The 25415-nt window shown below is 46.8% G+C and overlaps 1 protein-coding gene across 2 annotated transcripts in view; it reads right to left on the reverse strand.

The window, feature by feature from the left end:
- Positions 1 to 1259: 1259 nt before the first annotated feature.
- MME (membrane metalloendopeptidase) overlaps positions 1260 to 25415 on the reverse strand; it is a 30156-nt gene continuing 6000 nt past the window's right edge. For both annotated transcript variants that reach the window (XM_027647587.1, XM_027647586.1), the window contains exons 4-23: positions 23579 to 23740; positions 22586 to 22666; positions 21757 to 21852; positions 21534 to 21652; positions 20845 to 20910; positions 18248 to 18382; positions 16803 to 16904; positions 14972 to 15108; positions 14776 to 14869; positions 13663 to 13791; positions 12820 to 12918; positions 12270 to 12350; positions 11751 to 11854; positions 11527 to 11585; positions 9489 to 9608; positions 9113 to 9246; positions 8138 to 8203; positions 5948 to 6043; positions 5496 to 5572; positions 1260 to 2622 (exon numbers count right to left, since the gene is read on the reverse strand). In XM_027647587.1, coding sequence (XP_027503388.1) covers positions 2523 to 2622; positions 5496 to 5572; positions 5948 to 6043; positions 8138 to 8203; positions 9113 to 9246; positions 9489 to 9608; positions 11527 to 11585; positions 11751 to 11854; positions 12270 to 12350; positions 12820 to 12918; positions 13663 to 13791; positions 14776 to 14869; positions 14972 to 15108; positions 16803 to 16904; positions 18248 to 18382; positions 20845 to 20910; positions 21534 to 21652; positions 21757 to 21852; positions 22586 to 22666; positions 23579 to 23740 — 2057 coding nt within the window. In that variant the 3' untranslated portion in view covers positions 1260 to 2522. The remainder of the gene's footprint in view (positions 2623 to 5495; positions 5573 to 5947; positions 6044 to 8137; positions 8204 to 9112; positions 9247 to 9488; positions 9609 to 11526; positions 11586 to 11750; positions 11855 to 12269; positions 12351 to 12819; positions 12919 to 13662; positions 13792 to 14775; positions 14870 to 14971; positions 15109 to 16802; positions 16905 to 18247; positions 18383 to 20844; positions 20911 to 21533; positions 21653 to 21756; positions 21853 to 22585; positions 22667 to 23578; positions 23741 to 25415) is intronic.

Below are 25415 nucleotides of genomic sequence, written 5' to 3' on the forward strand. Positions count from 1 at the left end.
CGGTGGGATGCCTGTCCCCAGGCCCCGCAGCCCCTCCCTGCGGCAGGAGCCCCCAGGGTGCCCCAGAGCCCTCCCGGGCTCTGCTCCAGCTCGGGCTGCCCGGGGTGAGCCCGGCAGGGCTCGGCCGCCTGGACCTCGGTTCCCTCAGAGCCCCTGCTCACCTGGACCTGCCGCGGAGCCGCCTCAGGTAGGAGCCCTCCGTGTTTGTTACTGACGGGTGTGTCTGGAATTCTTTAATCCTGCCCTGTAATGGGGCATCAGCCCTCAGGGCAAGGAACTGAACCCTCCTGGGTCCCACAGTAAGGTGAGGGCATTCCTTCAGGTGTGCAGGGACCAGCCTGGCTCTGCCATCCTGCCCTGATCCCCTGGGACGGATCCCAACCTGGCTCTGCCATCCTGCCCTGATCCCCTGGGGCGGATCCCAGCCTGGCTCTGCCATCCTGCCCTCATCCCCTGGGGCGGATCCCAGCCTGGCTCTGCCATCCTGCCCTCATCCCCTGGGGCGGATCCCAGCCTGGCTCTGCCATCCTGCCCTGATCCCCTGGGACGGATCCCAGCCTGGCTCTGCCATCCTGCCCTGATCCCTTGGGACGGATCCCAGCCTGGCTCTGCCATCCCTGCCCTGATCCCTTGGGACGGATCCCAGCCTGGCTCTGCCATCCTGCCCTGATCCCCTGGGACGGATCCCAGCCTGGCTCGGGCACTCCGTGTGTCTCCAGCCCCATTCCTGGCTCCCTCAGAGCCACTCCGTGGCTCTGTTCCCTCAGCAGGGCCAGCGGCACAGGATTCGCTACGTTTGCCTTTTACAATACCCGTGTTGTACAAAGCTGTGGGGAATGTTGGTTCCTGGGTGAAAGCAGAAGAGCTTCTCCCTTTCTCTGAGAGGCTCGTTCCTGTGCAGAGCCAACCCTGGGAGCTGTGTGGAGAGCTCGGGATGTGTTTGTTGTGGGTTTTGTTTACTAACAAAGCAAGTAACGAAGGAGCCCTGGGGGCCTGCTCAGGTCAGAGGATGCAGAGCACAGAGTGTCCCGAGCTGGAAGGGACCCACAGGGAGCACCCAGTGCAGCTCCTGGCCCTGCTCGGGACACCCCGACAGCCACAGCACTGATGGCAGGATGGATGGCCTGGAGCTGGAGGAGGGCAGGGTTACACTGGACACTGGGAACTGAATCTCCCTCTGCCTGTGGGGCAAATAAGTAGACACTTATTTGCAGAGAATTTTATTTTATTGCTGTTTCCTGTAAAGAACACACACTGCATTTGGCTCATAATTTCAGTTTATTATCAAAATGTTTTGATCAGATGACGAACTCAGAAAGCTAAAAGGACATAGGTTTTTAAATAGACCTATTGTAGCAGTCATCTGAGGTATCTGGTACTTGGTTTGGTAATGTCTTTGCTTTGATACACAAAGCAGCAAGTTCCTTTGCAATCTGCATGAGGATGTTTAATAAATATCATTGCAGATTTAAAGCCTTTTACCCTCTTACTTAAAGCTCCTCCTTGTGATCAGCTGTGCAGATTTCCTGGTATGAGGCCTGACATCGACCAGAACACGTACAAGTTATGTGCAGGATCAGACTCTAAGCACTGAGAAATCACCCTGAAAACTCCAATATCAGTGCACTCCATTCTGGAGGCTTTATCTTATTGCCCAATACCATGCTTTACTCAAATTTCCCAGTTCTATGCAGCCACTGATAAAATATATTACAATACTTCAAGTCAAAAGTGTAGCTCAGATTTAAATATAAAACTATGATTTATACATTACTAGAAACTTTTAAAAAGAGCAACTTTAGAGAAAGCAAGAAAAAGCTTAGAAAATTGTGAAAGGGTCTTTGATCACAATCTTACAGATTATAGGTTCAAAAATTAAATTACCTACAATTTCAGTTGGGCTGAAAAGCAGTAAATAAACTGTTGTAAATAGTGACATCAGGTAATACACGCTGGAGTAGTTAGTGAGAAGTTATTTAAGTACAGCAGGTCTTTGGACTCCTCTTGTATAAATGGTTTCAAGTAAAGATGAAACATTTGGTAGAGCAGATTTCCCATAAGAGCAGAGGGTACAAAGTCTGACACTGGGCTATGAGCTGTCGTTTCTCCATCGTGTTATGATGGCTAAAGCCGTGTGTTACTGAGCATCTCCTTCCTCCCCTGGCCAGAACTGGGCACTCACTGACCTCTGGGAGATCAGGGGTTATACTTTGACATCTCAGAATGAATCCAGAAAGCCACTGGCTGGGGGCACAGGGTTAGACTGCAGTGCATGTTGCTGTACATGGTCAGTGAGTTGGATCCTACAGGGTTCCGTGGGGGAGAGGCAGCCAGTCAGCTACAGCAGCTCAGGGCTGCCTTAGTCCTGCTGGGATGCTTTGGTGGGTGATGATTTGGGGTTTGCATGTTTACCAACAATTACAGTGACTACTCTAGCATATTCCCCTCAGTTTTCTTCCCTCCTCCCCTTCTCAAAATCGGCTGAAAGTGTCTCTTCCTCGGGATGGGAGGTTTGCAATCTGTCACCAAACACGGCACTTCTTAGCAGGATCCATGTTGTCTTCTGTGGTGCAGGAAAAGGCTTCAGAAAACTCTGGAGAGTTCTGCAGTGATCCGAGGACCCTTTGAAACAAAACAAAAGCTTGTCATTGCTCCTTGCCTTTGTTTGTTTCAAACAACACGACCCATATTTTGTAATTTGGTTTGTTTGCATCAGTTTGCCTCAACTCACACCGGTGGGGAACGCCCTTATTGCTGAGCTCTGAGGCTTCATTTCCTCTCAAGCAGTGGCTGTGTTTTCTCTTGCCAGTTTGTATGGCCCTTATTGCAACCTCCAAAATACAGGCCCTGTCCCTTCCTCATTACTGGCCCTCACAGCCCATTTATTTCAGCTGGAAGAGGTTTCTTGCTTGTCTGTAGTTTTCACTGAAGGTTTTTTCGGCTGCATTTTGCTGACAAGTTCCTTGGTGAAGGGAAAACAAGACCCTGAGGTCGAGGGCTGTGGTGTAACTTGTCAGTGAATGTTCATTTACATTTTGACACCAGGCAAGTTTTAGCTGAGATCCTACTGCTTCTCTGGGCATTGTCCACAGATGTTCCAGTGAATGAGTTTTCTGGCAAAAAGATTTGTACAAACAACGGCCTTCAAGTGAATATGAGGCCATTCCAGCTCAGGCTGATTTGATATGTGTAACTGTGAACATGTGTGAATAGATCTGCTAACAGCTGCTCAGTCCTTCAGGAGTGGGAATATGGCAGCACACACCTATGCAGGACAACAATTTCAGCTGCAATGTCACATACGGATACTGGTGGACAATGACTGTGGAAAAGGAGTTCTTTAAAGAACTGTTTGTTTGAGTAATTTGTGGTTGTTCTGTGGATAATCTTAACCATTAGACTGGACAGAAGCAGGACATGCCCACAGAAGCTGAGGTGAAGTTCAGCAGTTGACACTTGCATCAGTTTGTCTCTACAGGGCCAAAAGTGACTCTTGCCCACTGGTCCTGGGAGCCAGCAGTGAACAGGGGGTGGCACAGAAACAGGATTATTGAACAAGTCATGCATTTTGGTGAAGCTGTGCTTCACTGCCTGGAAGGACTGGAACTGCTAAAACGGGATTGTGCCAAAACAGAGCAAAAAGTATTTGGGGTGTACTAAAATTCTACTTACACAAAACAGCAGTGGGATAAGAATCCTGCTTGATTTACTGATTTCCCCAGAACTACAGGGATTTGGTACCTGAGCAGGTACAGGTCAAGGGTTCTTTTTGTGCTTGCTGTGTTTTCATTTTGCATGTTAACACTCAGGTACGTTGTCCTTCACCTGCTTTTGGTGATTACCTGATCAAAGGCATCTTTCTGTTAACTCCTGATTTTCCTACTGGAACAAACATTCTCCCTGTCCAGTTGTGAACCCATTAACTAAAACTGTACTGTGCAATTAGCAAGTTTTACGAGGAGCGGCCTGTCCTACATGGAAGGAGAAGCAGGCTGCAGTCAGTGTAGCCCGTGTTAAACGGCCCATCCCACCCCCAAATAATAATTAATAAAGATGCACGGGGAGCCTTGGTGACACTTCAGTAGTATGTCATTAGGCATCAATTCTGTGGGAAGGTCTCGTGTACTGACACACTTCTGTTTTAGAGCTCTTGTGAGGCCCCATCCTGAAAATGACTTCACATTCTAAAAGTGTTTGTGGTTTCTCATTAACACTTGTGTCATTCCAAATAGAGTTTATAGCCTTCCCTACCAAGGTGCAGACAGCACAACACAGTGTAATATATCCAGGGTACACCCAAATACAGTTACACAGAGATGCTGAACTAGTGAACTCCAAAGGCCTTGTGCCTCTTCCAGGTCAGATCTGCAGGGAGGCTCTGGAGAGCCCCTGGAGCCTCATTAGCACAGGGATCAGGCAGGAAGGACTGTAGGGCACAAACTGCCTCGGGAGAGATCCCAGGAAGCACAAACCACCCACACTGAGAGCCAGGGAAGGAGCACTGAGGGAACAGTCACTGCTTTCACTAAGTGTTTGAGTATGTGGGATAAACAAGATAATTCTTTGGTGAAAAGCCGTTGAAAGAAAGATACTGGAATTAATGTAGTGGATTGTATTGGGAGAGAACTCGGCCATTGTGGACGTGAAGTCTGGAGATGACTCAGCCTTCCAGAGCCAGCAGATGCTGTGCTGGCTGCACTGTTCCTGAGCCCATGGCACTTGACCAAACAGGTTTGTCAGAGCACAAACCCTCTTACTCTGCTGATGAATAGGCTGCTCTGGCTTCAGAGAAAAGAAAAGATGCTAGTCTGGCCCAGAGGCTTCCACCCTGAGCAGCCACATTTCCTGCATGGCTCTACTGGGCTGAGCCCACCTGACCCTGAGAAGGCTGGCAGGGCACAGCAGGCACAAAGTACCTGTTTGCTCTTGCACCACAGCACACGGGCTTGTCACTGAGCAAGGGCCACGATCTTCCACTGATTGTACTGGGACTTCAGTGCAGGACAAAGGTCCATCTACAGCCTTTGGTCTATGGGAACCCTCTCTGGAGCTATGGAGGGAGCCAGGGGACTTCTGGAAGAGCCCTGGATTCCAGACACAGTCACTGAGACTCTGCTGTAACAATCATGCTTGTCTGGTGACAGCCAGGAGATGTGTTTGTGTCTGTGGTGGTGCCTGCTCAAAGCTGCTCCACAGTGTGGACAGAATTAACCTGTGTCATTTCAAGGATGAGGACAACTCTCCCTCATCCTTTCTCTGCCTGTGGAGCTTCCTGGGAAGGGCTGTGCCTGTTTGTGCAGCACAGGGCTGTGCTGGGCTGGGAGAGGGGCAGTCTGTCTGTCTCCTCCCAACCACCTGCAGTGTGCTCTGCCTGTAGCTGGGGCTGTGTTAACCCTGCCCTGGGAGGTGCAGCCCAGCTCTGGGCAGGTCCTTGCAGTCCACAGCAAAGAGCTGGGGTGCACTGGGAGTTGCACTCAGGATGGGGTTGTGCTCACCTGAATTTGCCCGGGCTGTGCACGTCCGTCTTGATGGAGTTCACGGCATATTCTGGTCTGTACGTGCCACACCACACCTGCACAGGTAACAGGGAAAAGCACTGTCAGCCCTAAGACTGCACAGCAAGACACCTGCTGTCATTTAACTGTGAAGCAATTCATGGCACGAGAGTAAATGTCACATGAGAACATAGAGGAAAAAAAGGTGTATTTTGTTAAAAAAAGTGTGGTGTTGTCCTCAGACAAGGGCACTTGGGCACAAGAAACTCTCTACCAGACTTAGGAGGGAAGATAAAAATCACCTAACGAGACTTTTTCCCTGCTCTGCAGTGAACACTGCTCAGCTCTGCCAGCTCTCAGTAAAGCCATGGGAGTCAGCCTGCCCTTTCTGACTTACTGATAAGTGTAGCTTAGGTGATTTTTCAAAGCCTCAGCCAAGAAGGAAGGGATACCTGTGCGAAATTCAGGAAAAACAGCTGCTTGTGGTTCATGTCGAGACCAGGAAGGAGTTTTTCTTTTCCATGCTTTTTCACATAGTTTTCATAGGCCTGTAGAATGAAGTGAATAGAAATGTTAAAATTTCCAGCCCAGACAATCAGAATGAAATGATGACAAGGAGGAACGTGAGTTCTCTGACATAATTAATCATGGACTCCTTGGCCATCCATCCCACACGTGCCACCTTTAAGCACAGGATGACAGGGCCATTTCTCAGGACTGTGGTATCAATTATCTAAGGCTGCATTTTGAAAAGGAGATTTTTTTTTTCCATTGTGGTTTTGTTGGGTTGGGTTTTTTAAGCGAGTTGCAGAAGACTTTAAAACCTTTCCGCGGTAGGAGCAGCTGCTTTCGTGTTCCCCGTGGGGCCGCGTGGCAGCGATGTGCTGTTCGTGTGCCACTGCTGATGAAAGGGGCTGCAGAAATGTTCTGCCTGAAGTCAGGGCCAAGGTACCGCCCCAGTAAAGCCAATCACTGCCCAAGTGCAGCTGAGGAGTGAGCAGAGAGCAGGTCCATGGAAAAGGCTCTGGAAGTTTCAGCGGATAACAGCTGAACGAGAGCCAACAGCGCCAGAGCTCTGCAAAAAAGGCAAGTGTCCTACAGGGATGTATAAACAGGAGGGGCTTAGATGAGATCCATGAAGTAATCCTTCTACTCCACTTGGCACTGGGTAAGGCTCAGCTGGAGCGCTCTGTCCAGTTTTGGGCACTGCCCTTCAAGAAAGATGTGGACCAACTGGAGATGGTCCAGAAGAAAGCAGCAAGAACGAGCAGAGGTCTAGCAAACATGACCTATGAGGAAAGATTGAAAGAATTGGGTTTGTTTAGTCTAAAGAAGAGAAGTCTGGGCCTTGAAGCATGTAAGTCTTCAAATATGTAAAAGGTCACAGGAAAGAAAGGAGCGGATTGCTCTGTCTGCACTGTGGGAAGCAAAGCCGTGATGGCACCGGGAGGGCGCGGGATGGCTCCTGTGGGGTGTCTGCAGGACACGGGAATGGTTCATTCTACCTGCTGGAGAGGGGGTGGACTAGAGACCTCTCCAGATTCCTTCTGGACCTTTTTTACTGTTTATATGAGGTCGTAATAATTTTTAATACTTCTGACCTGATTTTACTCTGGCTACTCCCATTCCTTTCAGAAGGAGTATCCCCTTTCATGGCTTTGCATTTTGCACAAGTGTTCCAGTAACTGAAGGTCAGACTAATCTACTAAGTCTGATGCCTCTTTTAAGCTTCCAGGTCATTCTTAAAACTCTCATTAATAATTGTTTTTGTCCTCAGACATGTTCATTTCCAGTGAAGGAAGTTGCTGAGGGCTTTCCTTGTAGAAGCTGTGCTGGTAACTTGGACAAGTGTGAGTTGGGCCATGTGTCCAGGAGGCTCTTTGTTGAGCAGTGACAGCACTCAGTTGTCAAGGTGTTCAGGGAAGGAGAGGGAGGATCATGTTGTTAGGTTTGCAACCATCACATTTGTGAACAACAAGCTGATAGAGAAGCTACTCTCTTCCAAACCACGCTCACAAACAGAACCTCTGTCTCTTTGGCTGTCAGTCTCAAAGCTGGCCAGTCTGGAGAGTCCAGCATCTGCTTCAGAAAGAGAATGAAAGGAAGGCCAGAAAGCATCCAAGCTCCCGTGGAAGGCTTAGCACAAGGAGTCCAGATGTCACTGACATCTTTGGGTACCTGTGCAGGGCACCCAAGTCACCTGTACAGGATGAACAGCAAAGTGTTTCATGTTTATGAGGCAGAAGAAAGTCATTCTGTCCCTCCTTCCTGCCGTGAAAAAGCTGGTGAAAAAGGCAGCCAGAGGCAGACAGTTGCTGGGTATCAGCATTTCAGTCAGGTGATGGTCCAAGTGGGATTCAGGGAATGTTTTCCTTCTGCACATTCTTTATTCACAAAGGAAAAAGTGCAAAATGGAAATCAGCTGAAAAAGAGTGCACTAGGGACAGGTAATATGTAGCCTGACAGGATTGACAGGATGAAAGAAATACCAGAATCAGCCAGTAGTTTCAATCCCTGCCTCATGGCTCAGTAGCTCTGGTCCTGTCCCTCACACAGAAATTGTGGTTCTTCTTCAAAGGCTCTGCAACCAGTTTTCTTAATCTCTGACAGTTTCAGCTGAAATAAAAAACTGGACTTCTTACCTTGTATGCTTGTCTCACACCCCCATTATCAGCAATGTTTTCTCCCAGTGTGTTGATTCCACTGAGCTGTAAAAGAGAAAGGGAAAGTACAGTTTTCTGAAAAACAGAGCTCATTCAGGACCTTTTAGCACCAAACTGTGCATTCTTCACCTTCTAAAGTCAAGAATTCCTTTAAAATCTGAAGGTTTAGCAGATGAGGTTAACATCCCTGAAAAGTCTTTGTCTCCCTTGTCTCAAAATCCATGTGGATACTGTTTTCCCTAATCCTCTGTCTTCCCCTGCAGGCAGCTTTGTAGGCTCTGCATCTCTGTCACCCAGATTCTCTGCTGCTTAGTCATTGGTCCCTCATTCTTCCTCTTTTCTCCCTGTCTTTCATCTTCAGTTCCTAGTACAGCTCCAGTTAGGGGAAGTGGACAGAGCCTGTACAGTCTAGAGAAGAAGTTAAAATCAAAACTCCAAAGAGCTGAAATTATCTGTTAACAGACATCAGCAAACCTGATAGAAGGTATTTTCCTGGGTATTAGGCAAGTTAGGAAGCTTTTTGGTAGCCTATTTAGCTGGTGTTCCTAAGTCAGTCAAGTATCACTAAAGATGATGAAGCTTTGGTAATGGGGAATCTCTGATTTTGTTTTTAAAAAAACATATTTTCAACCTTTAGCCCACTATATTGGGTTTTGAGAGTCAAAGCTGCAAAATCTAGAATCATACTTAGGTTGAACTTAATGTGTGAAAAAATGTCAGAAAAATATGTTGAAATTTTCTGCTCTGTTTTTACTGGGCTCTCTCTCAGTGCCAACACTTCAACATATGGGTTAGGGAAGCCTCAGGGTGCGGAGTTTGATCTGTTCCCTGTTCTGCATGATGGAATATATTGTCAGGCTCTAAAAAAACAGGCAGAGAATGGAGAGAATTGCTTCTTGTGGCTCGCATTTGCCACTTAGAGCAGAGTGGGGGTGTCACATAAACATGCCGTACGTTCTGTCCCCCGGCCAGGTCCCAGGAGAAGTTCCCATACTGGTACACCATGCACTGGGACAGCTCCTTGAAGTTGGTTGCTGACTCCTCTGTCCACCAGTCCACCAGGTCTCCGTTCTCATTGAAATTCCTGCCTGCAATGATACATTAAACAATTATGGATATGGGAAAAGAGGGTTTGGTACAATAAGGAGGGGAGTGAGTCAGTCAGACCCTTTGGACTGTGGGTTTGGGAGAACAGTACAGTCATGCCTCAGAAGTCCAGATTTGCTGTTACATGTGGACATTCCTCTGTCTTGCCTGTGCTCTGGAAGGGTCAAGCCCTGGAGGATGTGCCCCCTGTGCCCTGGGTGTCTGTCAGCAGCTCAGCCCTTACCGTTGTCGTCGAAGCCGTGGGTGATCTCGTGCCCGATGACCATCCCTATCCCGCCGTAGTTCAGGGACTTGGGCTGGGAGGCACTGAAGAAAGGGGGCTGCAAAATGCCTGCAGGGAAGACTGCAAAAAACCCACAACACAGTCAGGGCCCTGCCTGTCACCCTGTCACTGGGGACACACCATTGCTGGCTTCAGCCAACGCCACGCTGTTCCTGCAGATCCAACAGCAGCAATGAGCTGGCACCCGGGAATGGCTGTGGGACTGCAGGAACAGAGCAGCAGGACTGCTCCCCTCTTCACACACTTCAAAAGCATGATCAGCTTTTGCTTTGTTACTGTTTTACTTTGCAAAAAAAGCAATTTGTTCCAATTCCCATCACTTGGCATTCTCAGACTCCTGTCTCATCATTAAATAAACCTCACATCATGATGAAAAGTGGGAAGGTGTTCCCCTGGAAGAATAAATTATTTGATCATTGCCTCCATCACAAATCAATCTCAGAGACAGGAATTTATTCTTCCTCTGAAAATGCCAGTAACTCCCACTAGAATCAATAAAAATAGGCCAAGCTGGCAATGAGAGAACTGGAACAAAGCAGTTCTTCTCACCCATTTCTGTGCTCGTTTTTCTAGGCTTGTAAGAAGCAATTCAGTAAAAAAGAAATCATGTTGCAATTCTGATCTTTTTATAAATGAAGAATAGTAAAATACTATAAAATATTCTGTTCTGTGCCTTTTCCCTGCACCTCTGCCCACTGCAGCAATACAAAGTGTTAACTCTCACTGGGAAGGAGATGGATGTAACTCTACAGAACTTGAACAGAAAAGAAGAATTAGGTGACAGTTCTCACACAGCAAGAGAAAGCAATCTCACCTTTCAGCATAAACCCAGTTCAGTTCTAGGGGTTTATGCTGAAAGGCAAGAACTGAACTGGGAGTTCAGTTCTCCTCTCAAGAGGAGAAAGAACCATGAGAAAATTGGTAAATAATAAACAGGTTAGGAAAAAACCCAATTGTGCTGTGCTGTGCAAATTGCTGCCACAGCAGGTGTGTTCCATTGCTGGTTTGACTGGAACTAGATGTGCAGATGTTGTGATGTTGTGTCAGAAGGCACTGAGGGAACACTCCTGGGTGCCTGAGCAGCAGCCCCTCCGCTGGGCTTTGGAACCTGAGTGGCTTCCTCATGGTCCGAGTGCTGGTGGGATGGTGCAGATCAGACCACGTTCAAATGTCAGAACAGGGCTCTAAGTTTCCTACACATCATGCACAGAACAGCTCTTCAGAGATTTTCCTTAAGCCTAGTGCTAACTAATTCAGACATCACTAAAGATCAGACTGCTTTAATTATCCCGTGCATGCCATAGCTAAGGGATGAGGTAAGGATTTATGGCTCACATTAACTGCCAGTCACCAGCTTCAGTCTTCCTGATTCCTGTGAATTACTGAACAAACCTATTTGACACAAAGCCTTCTGAGCGGGTTTTTGTGCTAAATGCTCACATCAAGAAATAATATTGTTTTCTTTCTGCACAGGCCAAAGGTTTTCCATCTTTGTAGCCTTGTTTTCAGGAGTTACATGTGGCTCCTGGTACCTCACTGATGGCTCAGAAAGGACCCTGCAGGCTGGGACGTGAATGGCAACACTGCAGAATGGAGATGACAGAAGTATTGAGAGGCATAATTAATGCTGTGAAATGTTTTGTGACTCTTGCAAGACTTGCAGCACTGTGAGGGGAGCTGGGAGGTTCATGAGAGGAGAAACCCCAGGACCTCCACGTGGTTCTAATCTGTAGCTAGAATGGATGGGGTTTTATTTCTTTAAAGGCAGTTTAATGCTCTCTTTTCTATGTTGAGTTATTTTTAACCATGGATGGTTTTGGACAGGCTGACATTAGAAATCTTTATACTCAAATTTGTAGTATTAAGATTTCTTCACTTCTTAATTTTAAAGACACACACATACATACATACATACATACATGTAAAAATAATTTGGCCATTTAAATCTGTATCCCACTAGTAAGTTGGTAAACCTTACCTATCTGATTTCTACTTGCTGAGTAAAAAGCATTGACAACAGCAGCTCCACTTATCCACCTGGTAACACCAGAAGAACAAATGTTAGAATTCCAGTTCTTAATGGCAGAGTTAACGATTACTAGAATAAACCCAGAAACCATGTAACAGAATTGCAGAATAACTGAGGTTGGAAGGTACCTTCTCCTGGGCAAAAGACTAGACACAGTGATATTAAATACTCACTCCTCTTTGTCCACTTTTTCTCTGAGCTTTTTCAACCTTTTCTTCTGGGTAAATACTAAATTTTGAATAATGTTTTCAAAGTATTCCTCTTCTTTGTAGTCCAACTAAAAAGAAAGGGGGAGGAGTTAGTGGTGGTGTTACTATGTGGAATAAAAGCTACATGGATCAGGGAAATGTAGCCCTAAGCATGATGAGCTAAGGAACACATTCCTAAGAGTACTTTTTGCTCTGCAGTTAGACCTGGGTTTGCAGTGCCCTGCTCTGCCACAGAGTTGATCCTGTAGCTGGAGATGTGGTAGCAGCTTTTTTCCAGAGCTCTTTATTCCCTCTTTATACACATGTTTTGAGTGGAGTTCAGCAGCTGTTGGTGTTGACCTTAACCTGTGGGAGCTGCCTGCCTGAAACCAGCAGCTCCCAGCTGGGTGAGCTGGAGTGGGAAGGAGCCCAGGGGTGAGTTCTGTGTTTGTGCATCCCTGCAGCCAGTGCTGGGCTCTGCAGGCCTGGCCAGGCTTCACTCACCTCCTCGTACTCACTGTTGAGCTTGTTGTCATCTGTCACGATCTCGTCGGGGTAACCAATCCTCTCTCTGATTGCTCTTGCCTGGGGACAGAAGAGTTTGATACTCAGAGCAAATCCAGCCATGATTTGAATCAGTCATGAATTATATAATCAAGGCAATATGAAAGTGGCTGCAGAAACCACAGCATTTTAATTATATATAGGTTTGGTTGCATTTTTTATTCATTGAAAGCACTAGTTTGTGGCTGCTCCTGGTAGCTGGTCAAATCACCACAAATCATTCCTTGCCATTTTCAGTATTGCTTTCCTCTAGATATTTATCATCTCCCCCTTTAATTACTGATTTGCCTGAAAGGTCTTAATCTTGTCTACAGATTCCTCCTATTTTTGTGCCCCTCTCCATGGAATCTGTAAGCTGCTGTAACTATATAAACACAGATGTATGTGCATTTGAATGTGATAGAGTTACTGCTTATGTCTGTCAGGACAAACAACTGGCATACTGATTTTTATAGAAGTACACATTACCAATATTTAAGACAGAGCTTACTTTTTGTTCTGCTCTCTTTTTGGTCTCTGCATCCATCCAGGAAAGTTCATCCAAGGTTTTTATAAAAACATCACGTATATCTGCAATCATTTCCTCAACCTGGGAAAAACCACCAGAGTTACAAATGCACAGAAAATGATGTTACTTTTGCCCAGCCATAGTTTGATTATTGCAGCCCCTCTTGGTGTGGGCTCACAGGTAAAACCTGTGGCTCCAGGCATGAAGCATGTTCAGCCTGTCCTGGAAGGGCAGGAGCTCACCAGGCAATGCAGCTGAGTCCTGCAGGTCACCAAAACCTGACAGACACCCCAGTGGACACAGTGCATCTGAGGGCATGTGGGGTACGTGAGAACCCCCAGAATGGGCTGGGTTACACCAGGATTCCAGGGGGGATCAGAGTCACCTCAGGCTTCACTTCAGGGTCATTTTCAGCACTTTTCTGTGGGACTGAAGGCAACAAGAAATGGGCAGTTGTCCCTGTGGCCCACTATGGCAAGATGTGAATGGTGTCAGTCTCCAAGAGCACAGTGACTGCTGGAGTCAGTGAGTGCTGCTCCTGGGACATGCACTGCTGGTGTGCCACTGAGGGACCTGCAGGCAGCTGCCTCTCTCCCTCCAGGGGATGTGCAATCCTCACATTTCACATGTTACTTTAACAGAAGCTTCAATTTTTAAAACTTTGTACTAACTCTTAATCACACTTTAACAAAAACTGAGAGATCAAACCCACTTTGATTACAGGGTAGTAGAAAGTGCAATCAAAGCAGTGTCAGGAAGTGCAGGGCAGGTGAGGACGAGGTGACATTTTGATGGCACTTGGGCCGGGTTTGCTCAGAGCTTTACCACGTGTTTGCTGTCTCCAGCAAAGGCCTCCTCCACGTAGAGCCGTCCCACGGCGTTCTCCATGTTGCCGTTGACATAATTGGCACAGCGGCGCCAAACTGCCGTCTCTGAGGTTGTGCCATAAAGTGCCTGGGAAACACGAGCAGCAGGTCAGACAGGGGGGGAGCAGAGCGGGGACTGACGGGCAGGGCTGTGTGTCAGAGGAGCCTCCTCGGCCTCAGATACACGCATTGGACCCATAGTTGTGTTTAGGGCACTTAGGTGGGCTCGCTCTGGGATGGGAACAGCAGCCACGGGGTGGGGAAAGAGGAGGATCAGCAGCAAAATTCTTTATCCTTTTGAAACGGGAAAGGTAGAAGAAAACTGCTGTAAAAGCTAAAATGGGAGAGGTTGAAGGGGAGTGCCCTGACAGGCCACTTTCACTGGTACAGGGATCTGTGTTGCAGTTCCAGCTCTGACGGGGCCATTGTGATTAAGCAGCAGATTAATTTCTGCAGTGCTAAGATTGTGTTTTCCACCCAAGCAGCAACTTCTGTCAGAGCCTGCCACCCCTCAGGAGCTTGTGAAGCAGAATCTCCTTTACTCTGTGTGATGTTGTCACAAAGTGTGCAAGGGCTTTGTCATGATAATGTAAATATGTGATAGCACATTATCATGGTACGTGATAGAGCTGAGTGGATGATACAAAGAACTTCTGTGTCCAGTCTGTGAAACTGCTCAGCATTTCTGTAAAAGCACTAATTATCTGTGGGATCTAATGACTGAAAAACAAGATTGGACCCATAATGTTTGCTGAAGGGTTTGTAACAAGTCAGTCAGAACTGTAATACCCTGCAAATGAATGGGACTGTTCTGGTGTCAAAATGGGGATTCATTTAGATTCAGAAAAACAAGAGCCCAAGTACCAGAGCAGTGCTTTCAAATCCACTCAGCTATCAGGCAGAAATCACATAAATTATGGATACTCGCCAGCAGAGGCTCAGCAAATACATCTGGCTTTTGTGTGCAAAATCCAAAATGCATTAAATATTTATATACTACACCTACAGGAAAAAAAATATCTTTTGTGGTTCACAAAAGTCATCTTTACAACTCAGAGATGAATTTCTGCACCTTGCGGAAAGCGTTCCTGGTGTCCTTGTAGTCCCGGCTGAGGCTGTTGACAAGGTCCATCACAAACCGCCAGGTCATGTAATTTTGAAGGTCCCTGTTTAACAAAAGGACACCAGTAATAAGCTGGTAATGTTTTGAGGCTTTTAGAGTTGACTGGAAAGAAAAGGCAGGTGCCAAGAATCCCTCAGACACCCACCTGGGGGAGTATCTGCTGAGAATAGACCTGAGCTTGAGCAGGTAGTCGGGGTCGTAAACGATGACGTGCTCGGTGCTGGCCACGTTGATTTGCACAGTCGACATGATGGCATTTATGAATTCTGACCAGTTGAATGCCTGGAAAATTAATATGCATTATTACCTGGTTCAGTCATAAACAAGCAGCATTTGGCTGTCTTTTCCAGTTTAAATATGTTTTGCATGACACAAATGCTCTGCCTTTAGTTTCCCTAATAGCTGCACTACTTGTAAATGGGGTCATCATCCTATTAATGGCCTGAGATCATTTATGGCTCTAAAGTCTGAAGTCTAAAGGGTGGAATTCAGCAGAAAGGGTCAAGACATTGCTTTGATTTCAAACTAACAAAATTTGTTGTTATTTTTTAAAGTTTTTGTTCTTCCTGTCGCTTTGAAAAGTGTTGGTGATTTTTCCCAGTCTGTATCTTTGGAAAGTTTTATTGGAGGAGGTAACATCAGGCAAACAAATGTAGCTGAGGAGAGCAGAAAAGCTTTCAGGAACAGTCACTGCAGGTCTGGAAGAGGAGCTAGCAAACTTCAAGCTAATCTTGGGACTTATTGCTGTTCTATCCTTAGACCTCACCTACCATACTACCAACTCCCATCATGTGTCTTCTGAGCATTTTGGAATAAATTTAAATTACTGCTGATATGCAGCACCCCCCAGGAACTAATAATAACCAGGGCAGTGCCATTCTGTGACAGAAGTTGGTTTGTGACAAGGTGACTGTAGTGGTAACCAACTGCACCTGTGGGAGAAGGTGAATTATGGAACCAATTAAGCCAGGCAGGAGGGAACCGTCAGAGAATTAAAGGTGAAGAATTTAAAGTCAATAAAATCACAAGGATTATGAAAGTGTAGCAGGAATAACAGTGTTCCTGCTGGAACTTACTGGCCTCAGAAGCCTCCATAAAAGTCATTTAGGATCAAATATACCCATGTCTAGTAGGACATGATGCTCCTGAGGAGACACACCTGTGCTAGCAAACCTTGAGCTGGTTTTTAGGCAGACTCTGGTGCTCTGAGGCTGCACTGCACAAACAGCACATGGCTGGGGCTGAGAGCAGAGGCAGGGCTGGCACTGCAGGAGGATTGTCCTGGTTCGTGGTCCTGACTTCTGGGCTCCTTTGTGCTTGCTTTGGGAATTACAGAGGGAATGTTGGAAAGTCAGGACTTCCTGTTCTGCCTCTGCAGCTCTGGATGAACAGAGAGGGGCTGGGATTCCACTGCTACATCCTTGAACCAGCTGCTGGCTGCAGGCTGGCCTTTGGTCCTGGCCCTCGGGAGCTGCCCAGGGAATTATGGGAGGGGGATTTATTGGTCCTCTGCAAAGGGTGCAAGAGCATCCTGATGGCCAGCAAGGGTTATGTGCATGTCAGCTTGGCAAGAGTGACCATCCTGAACCCAGGAGGATAACTCACAGAACCACAGAATCCCAGACTGCTTTGGGCTGGAAGGGACCTTAAAGATCATCTAGTTCCAACCCCCTGCCATGGACAGGGACACCTCCCACTGGATATTTTTTTCCTTTGTCCTTTTCCACTACTTTATGTTGAGGTAGAGGGCAAGATCTGTCAGGAGAGACAGCGAGTACAGAGGCACAGCCCTGTACATCCAGTTCAGGGACATCAGAAGTGGAGGTACAACTGTGCACATCAGGGATCCTGTTCAACTGCAAATATAGCTCAGCTTAGGAAAGAAATGTCTCTAACAGGAAAAAAATTCAGGCTTTCCTGTTTCATCTCATCAGTGATAAATTAGGGGTTAAAATATCGAATTAGTGATCACTCACCTTATTATTGATTTCCAATGCGAAGTTGTTTTGGAGTTGTGCCAACGTCATTTTATTGTACAGCAGAAGTGGATCGTTTCTGTCCTCAGATTTTGTTGTTGCCTGTCAAAGTTAATGATGAGACAATTACTGAGTGCACCAAGGCAGTCCCCAGGAGTTTTGGCTCTGATCAGGATGCACATGATACCCCGTGTGTTCTTTCTGGATGCCCTGCTCAGCCAGGGAGCCACAACCCACCACTGCCACAGGCTCAGGGTTACTCTGGGCAACGTGCCTTTGCACCAGGGAGTTAAATATGTGCATCCAGAACAGCAGATTTTACCAGCTGAAGTGTTTTGAAAAATCAGTCATGCCAAGTCTCATTTTATCCCCATCCTTCTCTTCTGCTTCCCCTTTCCTATTGTGCATTCAGTGGGGGTTTTCTGTGTTTTAACAGATTCCCAAGAGCACAATGCCAGCTCTCTTCAGTCACTCTCAGGCTGATGCTGAGTTTTGGATGGAGGGTTAAAACCCAAGGCAGAGGCAGCTTCCCCAGCACCAGCTGGACTCCCTGTCAGCAGCAACTGCTGCAGAGACATTGCAGGTGTGGGTTCCTTTCATGCTCCTCTGTAAAATCCTTCTCCAGTGAATTCATTATTTGGTAATAGTTTCCCATCTCTGATTGAGCCCAGGGCTGTGATTCTCAGGAAGATGTGAAGAAAGTTTTCAGTTTATACAAATGGTTTTCCCAAACGTGTGCCCTTACTATCAGTGTAACTTGAAAAATAGCTGAAGCTAGAAAATATGTCTTTAACTTGTTCCACAGTCATCCTCAGCTTCAGGTCCTGCTGCAATAGTTAATAATCACAAGCCATGGCTTGCTCCTGAATGCCTGAGTGTCCATTTGGTTTTCTCCATGCAAGTTCACATTCTCACTATTTCTCCAAAGTCAAACTCATGATATTATTTTTCCTTTGCCCTTTCCTTTTATTAGAGAACAGTGTTTGATTAAAAATGCTCTTTCTTGGAACAATCAGCATTGTGGAGCAGCTTGTGCAGCACAAACATGACTTTGTGTTCAGGGCAGGCCAAAGGCTGGGAATCTGCTGCTCTGGGATCCAAACAGCCCACGGGGAAACAAGACAAAGGGAGGAGAGGCCCTAAAGCATCTCCCAAAACTCACACTCCAAACCACATCAAACAGAGCCCAAGTCTCTCTGTCTCCTCTTGCAGGGCTTCTGTGAACAGCTCAGGGTAAAACATTTCCTTGGCAAGCAGCTAACTCAGATCCTTTCCCTTGCTCCTTCCAGGACATTAGGACGTGTTCCTCTCAGGTGTGACATTCCTTTTTGGCCCCACAAAATACCACCAGCGGGTCACTTAACAACTCAGTTTACAGTTAACTTTCTTAGGTATCATGGAAAAAGTCAGTTATGTAAAGAATACATTAAAAATGTTTTTCTTACATTGGCAATCTCTTTCTCCAGGTCCATAACTGTATTCATTTGCTGAGAAATCTCATCCTCACTGACAGAAATGTTTCTTTCTTGTAGAATTAGTTTGGCTACAGAAATCATGAAATCAACATAGGCAGAACATGCCTGCAGGGAAAAATAGAAACATTTTAAAGACAAAACTCTTCAGAGAAAAGCATGCCTTGATCATAGTTAAGATTTTGTCTTTATTTTTATGAACTACAGATCTTCATCCCTTACTTAAACAGTTTAATTTTATTCTGAAATACTGTTTGGTCACAGCTAGAAATTAACTTTGAAAATTCCCTCATGGAGAACTGTTGTGTAATTGGAGCACTGTTCAAAGCTAAACATGCTCAATGACTGCACTGTGTTTTCATTATTGCAGTTGAGACATTTGTATGTCCATATTTAAACCATCATCCCTGTTTTTCTAGCTCACTTTAATTACAACTTCCAAAAATACCTCTTCCAAAGAGCAGTGTTCCCAGGAACAGAAAACCAGGGAATTAGCATTGTGGGAAAAGCACTCCCAGAGCAGTGAGCCTCCTCTAGTGCTTCTGGGAACAGTTGGAAATCATGGCACTGTATCCAAAGTTAGGTATATTATAGACAGGACAGTATATATTAAAATAAACAGGAAAGAATTCACCAAGGATAAGAATGTAAATAGGGCAGTAAATTATCTGAGATGTCCCACTGTCAAATCACTACTGGTGTCATTATATTTTATGGAACTCGGTGTTATTCTAATTCCTCTTTGATTAGCCACATTCACTTTTCTATCAACAGAAATGCTGTTTTCAATATTCTTTTTAAATGTAAATTTTAAAAAATACATAATACTAGATTAGCTATGAAATAATATATGTTTTATGCAATATACTGTGATCTCCCAAACCAGTGATTAAAGCTAGGATTAATAAGGTGTGCACATCATCAGCTTTATTAATAGCAGTATTTTGGTACGTTGTGCTCCTTGGGCAGCAGAACACACCCCTGTAATGAATGTCCCACGTGCAGCCACTCCAGAACTCCCCTCCTGGGCATCCCTCCCTCCCTGCAGCAGTGCCAGGCTGTACCTGGCTGGGGTGTGGGCACTGAGCAGCTCAGAAGGACCTGCCAGCACAGTGCCCAGAGGCAGGACTGAGCTCTCAGTGCCACTGGTAATGAAAGAGGGGAGCCCATGAAACCACAGAGCTGCAACAAGTCACGACAGACAGTGCATAGCAAGGCTGGAAAAACCATCTGAAAATTCAGTACAGATATCACTCCACACCAGGAAGTCAACAGAGCCTTTCAGGCACCAGTCTGTGGACTTTGTTTTTGTCCTAAAGTGCAGCTCTTAGGTCAGGTGGCAAAGAACTCAGTCAGCTAATTCCAGATGCCCTGAATAAAGAGTGTCAGATATTCCAGAGGGAATGGCAATCACTCCTGTGTGAGCTGAGCTGTCCTCTATCTCACAGGAGAAGATGATTTTATTGCCAGGTTCCACCCATGTGTCTGAGTGGGGAGCCCTGAGGGAGGGAGAGGTCGAAGAGCAGGAGGCAGAGCTGGTGTTTGCTGTGGACAGTCCCAGAGTGCAGTGACACAGCAGGAACCAGAGCCAGGAACAGGCTCTGTCAGACCGTGGGCATGGAAGGGAACTGCTCTCCCTTGGAGCAGTCATGGGAATGGGGAGGGTATGGGAACCTGCCTGGCAGTCATAAAGCTGGGGTTTCAGAGTCCTTCCTCCTCTGCTGTATAAAGCTGATACTCAGATAGGTCAGAGATTAGGACAGGAACTGTGGAATTGTGTCCCAGTGCTGCAGCTGACACAGCACAAGGAAGGAGCAGGTGGTGCTCCCTGAGCCAGCTCCCAAAGGCCATCCCATCCACATGTGGAATACTCATGGAGCTGAACGGTTCAGGTGGCAATGACTGTCTTTTATGACCATGTGATCTGTAATTAAATGTAATCACTATTAACTGGTGGCAGGTCAGCAAAACACAAACAAACCCAAATTGGTTTGTACACTTTCTCATCGCTTCTGCATTTAATTACACAGAAGAAAAGCGGGTAATTAAAGGTCACTGTGGTAGCAGTTTCAGCTCCATGACTTCAGCAAACACAGACACTGCAGCTCCCAAGGACTTAAAGCACATCCCAGATTAGCAACAGAGATACAGTGTCAGTGCTAACAGGTTAATGAGAGCATGTACCAGTAATGAGGAAAGAGGAATTAAAGGGACCCTGTGAGGTTTCAGGTATCTGAGCTATTCCAGTGGTATCACATACTTTAGCTACAGTTGATGTAGAGGACTGTGATCTTTTCAGATCTTTCCTGCAGAAAAGTGTGTCTGGCTCTGAATGGTTCTGTTTCTCTCCCCAAGCCTGTTGCTGTAACCTTGGTTAAATGCTCATTATCATCACCTTTCCCTTCCAGTTTCCCTCATTCTCCCAGGGATGTTTTCCAGGGGCAGCACTGGAGTCTCTTTGAGGAAAGACTGTTCTGTCCTTCACTCATGCCTACTCCTGAGGATGTGTCTGCCTTGAAAACACAGCCTAAACCCTCTGAAATGTCCTCAGTGATGCAGCCCCACCTTACCTCTTTGTATGCCCCAGTGCACTCGTAGTAGTCCCGGGAAGGCAGGCCCAGGCCAGGCTGATCAATCTGAAAATGCAAACAAAAATGGAAAAGTACTTCAGGATGAAATGGAGAGCATTGTACTCTCCTTTGGGAATTACAGGGGCTGGGGCTTCACTCTGGCCATAGGGAAGTTTCTCTCTCATCCTCACCTTTAATTCTTTTCACTCTCCCTATACTTTTTGCCTTTCTTTTCAGTCTCTTTTTCTGTTACATTGCAAGCTGCTGGTAACCAGTGTGAAAATAGGTGAAGTCCAGGTGACAAAACAGCCCCCAGAGAAGCCAGGCAGTTCCTGAATCTCTGGAATTCATACACGTGAAGTGCTCATGGATCCATCTACCCAGCGACAGGAGAGACTGGCCCTTTGCTCCTGTAACTCCTGTGTGTATGATACATCTCTGTTATTCCCCATCTCACTGAGAGTAACAGGGGATGAGTGCACAGAACAAGGATGTCAACCTGGAGAACAGACAGGGCACTGGGAAACAGAGAACTGAAGCTGAAACTACACTGATTCACCAATTCATCTCCAACATACTCTGGTAAATTCAGGTCACTGGTGGTGCTGGTGGTTCCCATTTCTGTCTGTGCTTCTGGTTATTTGCTGCACTTTTATGATCAGCAAGTCCTGGCCCCCAGGGAGACTTACATGGATGATGTGTGCTGTGGAATTCTTATCGTCTGTGCCCACAAAAAAATTAATAAGGACCTTTTTCCCATATCTGGAGTTGAGCTGTGCAATAGCTGCCTCAGCTGTCCAGGCAGTACCTAAGGAAAGGAAAGGTGTGTTTAGTCGTGATTTCTGGTAAGCAGTAAAACCCACAGTAATTTAGATATTTTAACTGAAAAGAAATAAGCACAGGTTGTCTTACCATAGGAAGCCTCCCAGTCACTTGATGCTACAGGCCAGTCAGACACATTTGGCAATAAACTGATTAAAGGCCTTCCACCTCTGCTATCAATGGCAGCTTTTGGAAAAAACAAAATGTGTTACCATGACATTTTAAACCCCCCAAATGTTATATATTATAATGAGTTTGGAACAATGAAGCTGAGAACTCTGTTTCCCCCATCACCACAGCAGCAGTTTGCTCTGATGGATGACTCTGCTTTAACATTTAATGTGAAAACATTCCAGTCGTGATGCAAACAGCATGTGCACATCCTTGCAGCCATGACATTGAAGAACTATTGTCTTTTCTCTCTGCAGAGAGCTTGAAATAATAGTTTTGAGAAGTATTAATAACATTATAAAGACTCTAAATACGTGATTTAGGAAGCCCTGCAAACTGTTTTACTGCTCTTTGTTCCAGTGGCAGAGCCCAGCTCAGACTCTTGAATTAAATGGTCTCCCTGTCTTCCCACAGCCTGGTAATGCCACGGAGCTTTCACCTCATCCCTGCTAATTTCTACAAAAGAATTAACTCATATTTAACTGAAAGGATTTGAGTTTAAATATCTGCAGCAAACTAGTAACTGAAGAGTAATGTAATCTCACCTAAGAAACCATAGCCACTAAAGCAGGAGATACAGTGCTCACTTTACAATTAACGTTCCTATTTGACTCTCTAGGATGGATGCACTGTAGTTTTCACTAAGAATTTCTGACAGATTCTGCACAGGCTGGGGTACAGGCAGAGCTGTGTGAGGAGGTGGGATTCTTTGGCTGATGTCAATGCAGTGAACTCAGGAGACACTTACTTTCATTAATGCAGGACCTGTACAGAGTTTTTGCCTTCTGCACTGCAGGGATGTCCTCGGTGCTGGGGGTGTCGAGGACATCTGAAACACAGACAGCAGATGTGTGCTGATGGCTGAGCTGGGCTGGGAGTGCTGAGGGAAGGAGGGCACACAGCCCTGAGGGGGTGGGAAATACTCTGTGTCCAGCCCTAATGCCAGGGGGGCTTTGCCTTTCAAAAGCTGAGGGGAAAAGCTCTGGAGGTTCAATGCCTTGTGATTACATCGGTCTGTGTTAATAAGCTGAGCCTAGAGGAGTCAGGAGATACTCTGTGGGTCACCCTTGGTGAAACACAAATGCTCTGACTTCCCAGGGGCAGTTCTTAGGTGGCCAGGCTATCATGTGAAGGCACAGCTGGCAAACCCAGGAGACAGGTGAAGTAAAAAAAGGGTATTCAGTGTGGAGAGAGAGGTTTGGAGAGGGTTTCCTGAGTATAAACTGACTTCTTTGACTCTGTTATTCTTGTCTGAAAAAGGGAATTGTGCACCATTTGACACTGTTGCATTTTGTGGAAAAAGGAATGTTTGCAAGTTCATGGTGTGACTGGTTGGGAAATGGCTTGCCTGTTCTTTGGGATTTCTGATGGAATACAGCTATGCAGGGCATAGGGCTGCTGGGGAGCAGCTTCCAGCATCCCAGCTGGTGTGGGCACGGGCAGACCTCCTCCTCCTTCACCTGCCCGGCTGCTGCGTCAGTGCATGAGGGTCAGGGCAGGCATTTCAGTGGTTATAATAAGCAGATACCAGAAAGGGCAGGTCTGGGCAGCTCTGCCCCAGTGCCAGACACAGCAGCATAACTCCCACAGCCTTCTCCAAGCAAACAGTTTGGGGCACCGAACACAAACCCCCAAAATATCTGGTGGTATTTTCAGCTTTGCTAGAAAACCACAACTCCTTAGGATAACATGTGAAGGCAAAGAAGAAACTTTACATGGTCCACAAACAAACCCCACTGACCTTTTAGAACGACCTCTAGTTCGTCTCTCAAAATGTCAAAGTTGCTATAACGGGAGCTGGTCTCGGGGATGACGTTCCTGCGCAGCCACCCCCCGCAGGCGAACTGGTAGAAATCCTCGCAGGGCTCGGCACTGCGGTCCATGTTCTCCAGCATCCGGGCGGCTGCGGGACACACGGACAGGGGATGGTCACACGGACAGGGGACGGTCACACGGACAGGGGACGGTCACACACGGACAGGGGACGGTCACACACGGACAGGAAACAGTCAGCGGGGACACACGGACAGGGGATGGTCACACACGGACAGGGGATGGTCACACACGGACAGGGAACAGTCAGCGGGGACACACGGACAGGGGATGGTCACACACGGACAGGGGACAGTCACACACGGACAGGGAACAGTCAGCGGGGACACACGGACAGGGGACGGTCACACACGGACAGGGGACGGTCACACACGGACAGGGAACAGTCACACGGACAGGGGATGGTCACACACGGACAGGGAACAGTCACACGGACAGGGAACAGTCACACACGGACAGGGAACAGTCACACATGGACAGGGAACAGTCACACACAGACAGGGAACAGTCACCGGGGACACACAGACAGGGGACGGTCACACATGGACAGGGAACGGTCACACACGGACAAGGGATGGTCACACACAGACAGGGGACGGTCACACACAGACAGGGAACGGTCACACACGGACAGAGGATGGTCACACACGGACAAGGGATGGTGACACACGGACAGGGAACGGTCACACACGGACAGGGGACAGTCACACACAGACAGGGGATGGTCACCGGGGTGTGTGCTCAGAATGGGGGGCTCACAGATACATTCGGTTCAGAACAGGGGCAAGCCCACTTGACTGTTGTAGAGCAAAGAACCAGGAATGGCTGTTCCTGTTCCTGACTGACCACAGCCTCCACACTCTCCGGTTGCCTGTGTTTGCTGAGGGGTGAATGAGTCGAGGGTGCTGCTCCCTGGCCGCTCAGTTCTAAATGAACTGTAAATGTTTCATTTTCTGACTTACCCTTCCTTGTACTGAAGTGGGGTGAAAAGGGGCATTAAAGGCATGAGACATGGCAGAGGTGAAGCTTTCACTGGAATTGTTTGAGTAGGATGTAGGCTCAACTGAATCCAGGCTATTTCAGTAAAATATTGACTTTGCTGGACCTTTAAAGTTCTTGTCAGGAAGGTTTTTCTATTGATACTTTCCTGAAGCTACACTCACTTTTTTTACTCCACATTTTACTCTAGAATTGATAGTGCCTCTTGCTGTCCCTGTTGACCCTCTTGAAGTGCCCTGTCCAAGACAACTGACCGATCACTGGTCACTGACCGATCGTGACACTGGATTCTCCAGTGAAACCCAGTTCCTTGATGGGAGTTTCCCATCAGCTGCCCATAAACCTTCTGGGCTTTTTCTCTTTCCTATTCCTCTTCCACCCAGACTGTGGTCACTGGTTTACTCAGTTGCCTACCTGTACTGAAAATGTGAAGCCTTATCTCAATTACTTTTAATGATTAATTTTACTGTAGTACTCTGGTTGCTATTTATAGTTGCCAGTTGTTGCTGTAATAGCTTACTAATAAAGTAATATAACCTGTCATAACAACTGGGGACCTGGGGAGGATACAGGAGCAATACAATGTGCTTACCTAGGTGAAACAGGGGAGAGATCAAAATCCCCTTTGCTCACCAGGCATTTCTGATGTCTGAGCTCAGGGAAATGAGCAGAGTGTCAGCTCAGCCAAAAAGTGCTCCAGTGTCCCATTCCATGGTGTCTGCTGTGCCACACTGCAGGGGCTCTCC

This window comes from Corapipo altera, unplaced genomic scaffold (assembly GCF_003945725.1).
Source record: "Corapipo altera isolate COAL_440 unplaced genomic scaffold, ASM394572v1 113, whole genome shotgun sequence".
NCBI lineage: Eukaryota > Metazoa > Chordata > Aves > Passeriformes > Pipridae > Corapipo > Corapipo altera.